A 10609-nucleotide genomic window follows, 5' to 3' on the forward strand; every position below is an offset into this window, starting at 1 on the left:
TTTGGACTAATTAAGTGACTTGAAAAATGTCATGAGCATTAGAAGATCCAGTGCAGCTTGGTGCACAGAGGGAAGATATGAATTTTTTGAGCTGCAAGCAATTTCAACTTCGTTTCATTGTTCTTTTTGTCTTTGTAGAGCAGTATAATCCTAAAACAACATCTGATAAAAAAACAAACAAACACTGCAGCCTCATACCCTGGTTTTTGACCTCAAAAGATTTTCAATAAGCCTAATTATCAGTTGGAATTATATTTTTGCAATTGATCTTTACTTGCTCCCAAAATGTTTTTATGTCACAAAGCAGCTGAAAGAATGAAACTAAAATTGTCTAACAGCCAAAAGAATGAGACCTAGTCTGAGATTACTCAATTCATACTCCACATCACCATGAAAATTATTTGTACTACTTGATTATTTATATCCATCCATCCATCCATTATCTATTCACTGCTTAATCTCTATTAGGGTCGTGGGGGAGCTGGAGTCTATCCCAGATGACTTAGAGTGAAGACAGGGGACACCTGTGACCTGGACAGGTAACAGGCTATCAATCACAGGGCTACATATAGAGACAAACAATCACACTCACATTCACACCTACAGGCGACTTAGGATAATCAATTCACTTCAGCATGCTTTTGGACTGAGGGAGGAAGCCGAAGAACCAAGAGAAAACCCACACATGTACAGGGAGAACATGCAGAGTGCATGCAGAAAGACCCCATGAAGGCTGCGACATGTTTTGAGGCAACGGTGCTATCCACTACACACTGTTCCTCCCTTGATTATTTGTGTTAAACAATCTTCTTGTATGAAACGTTCTAAATTAGCTAGCTAAACTCTGTTGCATGTTGTTTAAATGTTGTAGCTACATTATAGCTTTTGAGTTCAAAAGTAATACATATGAACAGTTTCAAAGATTAATTTAAAAAATCATTAGTTACTTTCTTCTTCTACTTTGTTTTTCATTGAGGTACTGTATGTAATTTCTTGTGTACAGCTGTGTGGTTGTGACAGTTTTCAGATACACCCCACGCCGCTAGGCTGCAGTACTGCACTAACACTAGCACACTCCGTAAGCGCATGCGCTACAAGTGACCGGAAAGGGGAAAACAAATCTCTGCCAGAAGAAGAAAAATGGAAGCGGCAGTGTTCATTCTATCGCTTGTGGACTGTTGTGCACTGATTTTCCTCTCAGTTTACTTTGTATCCTTTTATTTGAGTGTTCCTGGTGGACTTTAAAGGTTATTCGACAAAGCCGTAAGCTGGCCGAAAGCTCTTATTAAGTCTTCTCTACATTAGCACATTAACGTCAACTAGCTAACCTGTTAGCCGCCTTTATACAGCCTCAGGGTCAAACTATCTGAACCAAGTTACCCTTAACCAGCTTGTAACAGCTGAATAACTGTATGACAAAGTATGATCACAGGAACATAAAGTCAGGACTCAACTTTACATGAAAATTTTAAAATCATCACAACCAGACAGATGAAAAGCCATAACTCTCTGTACCTCTGTTAACATTACTGATCTGACTCTTTAGAGCCATATATTGACGTGTGTGCTGATACACAAGTGTGTTTGCCGTTGTAGCATTACACAGTGACTAAAGTTACCTAGTGTTATACTATTCTAGCTACTGGCAATAACTGATGACAAATAGCTTATATATTATACTTTGTATTTTTTGCACAATGAAGATAATATTGCATTAAGTGTAAAACTTCGTGGAATAACCCCTGAATAGAATTTTTTTAAATCATGTAAATTTGATTGTTTTGTTTTTTCAAAATTCATAATTTGGTAACATACAATAGCTTCAGAAAGTTTTCAGCCCCTTTTACAGTTTATGTTGTAAAATTTAATTTTTGACAATTTTGCTTCTAGTCTAGACCTAATAACATACAGCAAGAGAATATGTTTCATGTATTTTTGCAAATGTATTGAAATTTCAAAGCTGATGGGTACCTACAAAAATGTGCAACTAGTTTGAGATTTATGCAAGAATTCTAGACACATCTCAAACGTAACTAAAATGGTACAGGGACTGAATACTTTTGTAAATCACAATTTCAGTTTCAGGTGGGGAATAAAAACAAGGTTTTGATCTTTAAACTAATGTGTGAACCTCATGAGTCCATGACACCTTCACTTAACGCTCAGATTATCACCCTGTCTGACCTAGAATGTGACTACATCAATGCAAGGGCCTGCTGCTCCAAGCTGAACAAAGTACGTCTCCTTTGTCTGAATCATTGTTGACTTATACATTCACTTAATTGATTTTGACTTCTTTTTTAAATTAGGACTGTTGTTTTACCAGTTTGAATTTCCATTTTAAATTGATCTTTTGTTTGCAATGGTTAGTTCTACCATCTGTTTTTAAAGAAACTAAAAGTTGTTAGTGTTCTGATGTGTGATTTTGATGTTTGGATTATATATATTTGACATTCTCTGTGTCCAGTGGGTAATTCCAGAGATGGTTGGCCAGTGTCTCTCCACTATGCTGATGCTGATCTCCATGCACTGGTTCATCTTTCTCCTCAACCTGCCTGTAGCAATCTGGGACATTTATAGGTATGCTCATATAGACGCTCTTTCAGACAGATAACTATTATTTAGGGGTTGATGGTCAGCATTTTTCTGACCATTGGTGTTGATGATTTTTCATTCAATTTTGATAATACAAATTATTTTTAATATTCCCTACTTTGGCTGTGACACAGCTGCCTCTCTCTAGCTGTGGTCCTCAGCATGCAGTTTCAATGTCTTGTGCACAGCTCAATGTGATTGGTTGGTAACCAATATACAATATACAGACTACCTGCTCTGGGTATGCATTAGGAAATATTTTTCAAGGGTAACGTAGGAGATGTTGCAGAAGTTACAATACACACTCAGACACACACACACACACCCACACACACACACACAACTTTCTTTACCAGTCCTTGCTACAGCTCAGTTGGAGATGCCTCCTCTTTCTGACCAAAAGGCACCGTAGATCGGCTGTTTATGTGCAAGCTCTGCTGACTGGCTCAGGTCCATCTTCATCGCAGTGGTGTTCTTGTTTAATGGTCACATTGCTGCTAATGCTGCCCCAGTCCACCCACACGTCTCACGCTCTATTGTACCTTACTGGAGAACAAAAGTCAGTGATACTTCATGTATGTAGCCATGTGTCTGTTCCAGGAGGCACATTTTTGGGTTTGCTTTCAATCAGACCTAAAAACACAATTTAAGTTGTTTTTTTATTTTTAAAAGCAATTTGGCCATTATACAGTGTTGTGAACAATTCTTCAATTCTCCAAATGTCTGTAAAGGAGGTAGCGAGTGTAAAGTTAGTATGACCTATTGTGATGCAATAAACACATAAATGAGGAATATGCCAGGTAAATTATCCCATATTTATCCACTTTGAAAAGCAGAAAAGCATTTCCTCTGCCCACAAACAGAACGGCTTCCATTTTTGAGCTGCCTACAACCCCAATACTACGTAGTTGTGCAGGGACGCCTGCAGCCCACAAAGCACACATGGACTGGATGAGCAAACGGACCCCTCAAGTAACCTTACATGAAGGTAGTGTCTACAGATACGGACCCGTACCCGTAGCCTGTGGGCTACGGATATGGCACTTTCCATTTGCCAGACAGATACGGACCCGTACGCGAGTCTCGCGAGTCAAGAAGCTGCTAACCACTGCAAACTGTTGAAAGGTAAGAAAAGGTTAAGGTTAGGGCTAGTGTTAGGGTCAGGTTTAGGGTCCGTACCTGTAGTACCGATGCTACGGGTCCGTACCGCTAGCGTCTACCGGGAGTCACGTGACCAGATCTCGCGTATCTGATTGGCAAATGGCAAGTGCCGTATCCGTAGTCCACAGGCTACAGGTACGGGTCCGTACCTCTAGCAACAACCTTACATGAATGAAGAGGTGGTCTAACCCTTTCACAACTTTTGAATTCTTTAGCATTTCAGGCTACCTTGCCACAGAAAATTTCTAAATTTGATGCAAAATCTCAGCCACAGATGTGGGCGAGACCTGAGATGTTACTAGTTCAGTTTGATACTTTAGAAAGTGAGAAGAGTGTTGTGTTGTACATCCTATCTCATCATCTTAAGATGTATCTGTGTGCAGGTGTCTTTGATTATGCACTTATGCTTTCTGAATCCAAAACTCTTTCTGTTGGAGCAACCACCGTAAACTGTGGCTGTGTTCATCATGTCAGTCTGGAATTAAAAGCATTATCTGAATTGTCGTTCAGAATTTTAGTTTCACTTTCAGAACACAGAGCAGGAGGATTTAGTGGCTTAGGTATGTGTGTGCAGACTTGGTGGGCTGCATTCTCAGGACCGTCACCACACCTCAAGGTTCAAGTGCACGACTTACAGTTTTAAAGGTTGATTATGCTCAAAATATACTACCATCCATCCGTCATCTATAAACCACTTAATCCTCTGTAGGGTAGTGGGGGGCTGTAGTCTATCCAAGCTGACTTAGGGTGAAAAAATCACACTCACATTCACACCTACAGACAATTTAGAATCACCAATTAACCTCAGCGTATTTTTGGACTGTGGGAGGAAGACAGAAAACCCACACGTGCACAGGGAGAACATGCAAACTCCATGCAGAAAGATCCCAGGAAGGCAGGGACGTGAACCGGGGATCTTCTAGCTGTGAGGCAACAGTGCTAACCACCACCGCCCACTGTGCAGCCCTCAAAATATACTTAGAATTTAAAATTTTCTTCAAGTGGTATTTCACAAAAAGTACTACTTCATTTCCAAGTACTTGTAATTCTACCTAAGTAGTGCTTTTTAACTAACAAGTTAAGGGTTGAAAGGTTAATTTCACCTAAATTACTACTTGTTACAATGATCATAACAACTTGTTTACTGAGACTTCCATTTGGACAAATTGTGTAATTAGCATGCTTATGTCATTATCAGGAACTAATGGAATAATGGAATCATTTGTTATGACCTTTGTGGTCTCCAGATCTCAAATGGGAACTTTTGAAAGGCTGTAAAGAGTCAATACACAAGGGTCATTTTGGATGCATGTATTTATGGAAGATAAGCAATATCAGTAAAAGTAGTAGTACCGTTAAAATCATTACAGTACCATCCCTAAGTCCTTACACTCTGCCTCTCCACAACGAGTGTCTTTGAGTGCTTTCGATTATCTGACATTATCCCCAGTCAGTCTCCCTCCTGCCTTCCAAAACCTGACCAAAGGCTTGTTTTTCCTTTAGGAGTCGTCTGACAATTTGACAGAACTTTCTTGGAGCCAACCAGAAGTCCCTTCATCAGTGCAACATATAATGACAGACTGTGAAGTTTTACCCATGTCACTTAGCAGTAGGAGCTAGTGGAGCTAGTTAGGAGCGCTGTCATGCTGACTATAGTGTACTGAGGCTTCTGGGTTTACTCTCTTCTTGTCCTATTGTCCCTGCAGGTATGTGAAGGTCCCAATGGGAAATATGGGTGTGTTTGACCCAACTGAGATCCATAACCGAGGTCAACTGAAGTCCCACATGAAGGAGGCCATGATTAAACTGGGTTACCACCTGCTCTGCTTTTTCATTTATTTGTACAGGTGACAGCAAGCAGCATCTACACACACAGTTGAATGACATGTCCAGGCTTTTCACATAACAGTTTACTGTCTGAATGCTAACACATATGTTTTCCACTTTTGTTTTTTCCAGCATGATCTTGGCTCTTATCAATGATTGAAATCCCCAGCAAGCTCTCTGACTCCAGCTGCCAAATTTGAAACTCCAGGGTTCATTGTTTTGTGCTCACACCCTGCCCTGCCTCTGTACTGTATGCATAAAATATTTCAGAACAGTAGAAAATAGGTTTACTTCTAGTCTGTGGCTACTCTGCATGCATAGTGTATACATACACACTGCTACACTATGCTTCCATCATAATCAATAAATTAAAAATGACAAAACCACATGTCAGCAGCATTTAAGTAGTGTGCAATGCAAATGTCAAAATAGACCAGTCCTCTATTAATGTTTTTACATGCTACCCTTATAAACCGTTCACTCAGTAACGGTTCCACTTCCAAGTGCGATCACCCTGTCAGTGTATCAACTAATGTTTACTTAGTAACTTTTCCCTTACAAAGTCCACTGTGTCTGTCAATGTATTCTGGCAGCATGTGAAATTTCAGAGGGATGTGTTGAGTCTAAAAACTGAGAATGTCTCATTTTGCCACAACCCAAGACCATAAATGTACTACAAGGTTAGCCACTAAAAAGATAGATTCCACAGCACTGCCATGCTGTGGTCCCCATATGTCTCATTCAGTGTAGCCACAGTGTTACACTGGGGTTTGTGTTGTCAGAATTTCAGAGGTTTTCCAGAGAATTCCAGAGTTTTTTTCTTCCGGAGTGGTCATAAGGTTGATATTTAGCCGTTCCACACTTAAACCTACAAACCAATATATTTATTGTGAAAGCCAAACTGATGCCAACAGTTTTTGACTAACAGTGAATGAATATATCTAGAGCATTCTGCCCTGACAGGAGGGAACCATGCTGTGGTTCTCTGTAACATTGTCTGCAAACCACTGGCATAAGCTGGTTGTGTGAATTACTTCCTGATGTCTTGAAGCACTCTGATCCGGTCCCTCTCTTTAAGTTCTCTTGTGTATGAGAACTTAAAGAGAGACTGATAATATGTTGCTGACACCATGGCTTGCAGCTGTCCCTTATCAGTGGCCTTCTGCTAGCTTAGCATGCTGAAATGGGGAGGTCAGAGCTCTCTGATGGTCAGTTCTTCAAGTGTTTTCCCCTTCAAGTAATTTTTATGATGTCATTCACAGTCTTGCCATATGACTTGACATACTGTCTCGTAGATTCTTATAATAAATCTACTAAATGAGATTCACAGTGATCTAAGAATGGTTAAATACTTTGTAGAAGCATAGAAGAGGATTCTGGGATGGCATGTGAAAATGAGTTAGCAAGGTTGGTGGGAGTGCAGTTCAACACGTTGCGCCAAATTACTCACATATTTTCTTCCTCTTCATTCCTAGCTTGTGCAACCGTGAAATCACTTGCTGTTGTGTTTCTTTAGTTTTGTGCTTTGTTTTTTTACTGCTCAAATGTTCACACCTCTGTTGTGAACTTGCATCACAGATTTGGTCACAGTATCAAAGGTTTTTCAAATCAGATGTTTAAGGTTTTTGATGGTATTGAACATAATGGAAACTGTGATTGTGACAACACATGTGATCCTCAGATGGTGGACAGCTAATTCTGTTCTGAGACTTTTTATGCATACAGGACCTGCAACACTTCTAGCAAAACACTTCACTGATCATTGATCATCGACCACAGCTCAACCTACACTACTACACAGTGGCACATACACGCTCATATTTGCTTCAGTATGGGAATGTCTGTGTGTATATTCACCAAAAACAGCACAACATGTGATCATGTAATTGGCCAGTTTCAGTGATGTGGTGCTGATCCCACTCCATGGACAATGTGAATGACAATCACAGAACACCACACACTTGAGTAGTCTCCCACTTTGTCGTAACACATCACAGAAGTGGATGCTGTTTGAAATTGTGTGTCTGTGTGTGTGTGGCTGTGTGTTAATGTATTATTATATCACTGTATGAGTGACAGCTTAGATTTGACCTCAGTCATGCACTGATGTCGTGTTTACTGAATGAATTATTACTGTATGTTTAAGCCTGACATTCCCTGTTTGTAAGTTTCCTGAGTAAGTTGGTATTGCAGCTTTTAACTGGGAAAGGGATGTGTGCACTCCTCTTCAGTTGGTTAAGTTTATAGACAGAAAAGTCATGACTTTACATTATATCCATACCTGCTTTCTGTTATAAAAAGCATGGTTTATGTAACCATAGGATTGTTGGTGAACAAGTTTGTGTCTGATTGACACTTAACTGTCTTATGCAGGGTTAAGTTTCTTTTGTAAGAGGGAAGTGTGGTGTTTCATAAATAAAAAGGAAAAACAAACGTGCCTTATTTGCCTTAAAATTAGTAATTACTAATGAAGTGGTGACCTGCTTTAGCAGCAGTGAAAGTTACAGTAAGCAGTGGGGTCATTCCATGTGGTTTCACCAGATGGTGGTTGCCGCACCATTTTCAAATTAGTCCTAAATTTGTATGCCATTAGATAGTTACAAAAGTACTTTCTATGGAAAATTGTAGGCCTGTAGCTCAAATAGTTTCTGAGTTGTGGGGGTCTGAAATTTTCAGAATTTGGGCTATAAAAAGCCTCGCCAGCGTTTTTTTCCCCATCTTTAAGTGGTTATTTCTCAGCCTCTAGACATACCAGAGAGCTGTGAGTTGGTAAACAAGGCCTCTGCATGTAGCTAGTGCCCCACAAACATCACCAGGTGTTTCCCTACACTCTGCAGGCCATGGGGGCTAGCTAAAAATGCTAAAAATTAAGAGATACCTACTCACGAATGGGGTTTGGGACCTTAAAAGTACTAGAAATACTGCACAGAAGTATTCTAACACCCCTGAGTTCCATTCTACACAAACTTGTGTGATAACTTAGCAAACTGGAGCTTTCTAGGTACCTCAGTTTGGAAAATATGAGCTCCCAAAGTTGGACGAGATTTTTAATTGGCTATTTTTGGTGGCAAAAATCTCAGTGTGGGACAGGTACCAGAGACCCCAAGGTTTTCTACAAGACAGTTCCATCTGTCTTCTATCACTGTACAAAAATCAGCAGGGTTATATTTGTAGTTACTGAGATTTTCTTACTCAAAATGGCATGGGGAATGTCAAAATCGTTTTTTGCTTTTCAGCATTTTAAATTGGGATACAAGTATTAGTAGTCATTCCAATGGTAGTATTATGTATGTTTTGTTCTTTTTGAAAGAACAAAAAACTATTTTGACATTACACATGCCATTTTGAGTACGATGTCCCACACTGAGATTTTTGCCACCAAAAATAGCCAATTAAAAATCTCGTCCAACTTTGGGAGCTCATATTTTCCAAACTGAGGTACCTAGAAAGCTCCAGTTTGCTGAGTTATCACACAAGGTTGTGTAGAATGGAACCCAGGGGTGTTAGAATACTTCTGTGCAGTATTTCTAGTACTTTCGTACTTTTAAGGTCCCAAATCCCATTTGTGAGTAGGTATCTCTTAATTTTTAGCATTTTTAGCAAGTGTCCGCGGCCTGCAGAGTGTCGGGAAACACCTGAGGATGTTTGTGGGGCACTAGCTACATGCAGAGGCCTTGTTTACCAACTCACAGCTCTCTGGTATGTCTAGAGGCTGAGAAATAACCACTTAAAGATGCAAAAAACGCTGGCGAGGCTTTTTATAGCCCAAATTCTGAAAATTTCAGACCCCCACAACTCAGAAACTATTTGAGCTACAGGCCTACAATTTTGCACAGAAAGTACTTTTGTGACTATCTAATGGCATACAAATTTAGGACTAATTTGAAAATGGTGCAGCAACACCCCCAAGGAAAATCTGGTCATTTCACCTGGAATGACCCAGTGTCATGTGTGAAAGTATCTTACAGACATCGTACAGGTAATCACAAATGAAAAAAAATGTCATTTTATTTAAGAAGACAGGTGTTATGTCAAATAGTTTAATATATAAACACAAGAAATTTGTTGCATGAGACTTTAATACAAAACACTTGTCAGACTGAGTGATTGTCTGCTAGCTGCCTGTTCTATATGTGTTGTGGAAAATAATCTTTTTCTACAGAGCACTGACTTTAGAAATGGAAAACAAAGTGGCTCAGATTGATCCATTGAAACTTGAGAGCTAATTTGTCATTTGTGTTTTCACAAAAGCGTTGCACAGTGGCATTAAGTGGTGTGTAGAGGATGGACGGATGTCTTCACAAGGGCCTGTGTGATGTAATTTTCACCATGTACTTAAGTATGGCAGGGTCTGCATGGAACGCTGTGCAGATGTCAATGTGCACCTCAAAATTTGTGGTCAGGCTGACTGCATGCAACAGGAAAACAAGGAGGTGTCACAACAAATGCTGGTTTGAAGGAGATGCTGTGTAAAGAGATTTCCACACATTTAAAACCCAGCATGCTTTCTAGTGGCTTGGACCAAACACAGTGTGAAGTTCTAAATTGTACTGAAATCCTGTGCTATGTCTACACACTACTGGGGACAGGAATGAAACAAACTGTAGACCAGTGCATACCCATAGTGTGTAAATTGTAATATCAACTGAACTGTGTCTGTGTTCAAAGTCCACATTGGTCAGTACATAGAGATGCAGGAACCATGATCTCGCCCTCGGCTAATGTTAGGCTGGGATTAAGCCCTAATTATTCTAACGCATGAGCACACAGACAGCTGTGGACACCAGATTAATACGTTTTTTTTTAAATATTACTACTTTGAAGTCTGCTTGGAGGACAAATGCCAGAATTGTACAGTAGACCTTAATTTTTGCATTCCACGCATACGCACGTCAGTCCTTTTTTTGGCCATTATTATATAGGAAAGTGGAGAGAGAGACAGGAAACATGGGTAGAAGAGTGGGGAATGACATGCTGTAAATGGCCATGTGCTGGATTGGAACCCATGACTGCTGCGTCAGAGAAA

General features: G+C 39.9%; 1 protein-coding gene across 1 annotated transcript; it reads left to right on the forward strand.

Annotated features, from left to right (window-relative positions):
* Positions 1 to 1136: 1136 nt before the first annotated feature.
* Positions 1137 to 8020, forward strand: cnih4 (cornichon family AMPA receptor auxiliary protein 4). The gene is made up of 5 exons (XM_022211417.2): positions 1137 to 1209; positions 2167 to 2235; positions 2468 to 2580; positions 5463 to 5603; positions 5716 to 8020. Exons 1-5 carry the CDS (start codon positions 1141 to 1143, stop codon positions 5741 to 5743), a joined length of 420 nt encoding a protein of 139 aa, XP_022067109.1. The 5' UTR covers positions 1137 to 1140; the 3' UTR covers positions 5744 to 8020.
* The last annotated feature ends 2589 nt before the right edge of the window (positions 8021 to 10609 follow it).

Source organism: Acanthochromis polyacanthus, chromosome 12 (assembly GCF_021347895.1).
Source record: "Acanthochromis polyacanthus isolate Apoly-LR-REF ecotype Palm Island chromosome 12, KAUST_Apoly_ChrSc, whole genome shotgun sequence".
Taxonomy (NCBI): Eukaryota; Metazoa; Chordata; class Actinopteri; family Pomacentridae; genus Acanthochromis; species Acanthochromis polyacanthus.

What these genes read in the sequence shown, in the direction of transcription:
- cnih4 (XM_022211417.2), top strand. Translation starts at nt 1,141, where the DNA reads ATGGAAGCGGCAGTGTTCATTCTATCGCTTGTGGACTGTTGTGCACTG. An exon ending in TTTTCCTCTCAGTTTACTTT is followed by an intron (nt 1,210 to 2,166) that starts GTATCCTTTTAT and finishes CTTAACGCTCAG; the next exon opens with ATTATCACCCTGTCTGACCT. An exon ending in GCTGCTCCAAGCTGAACAAA is followed by an intron (nt 2,236 to 2,467) that starts GTACGTCTCCTT and finishes CTCTGTGTCCAG; the next exon opens with TGGGTAATTCCAGAGATGGT.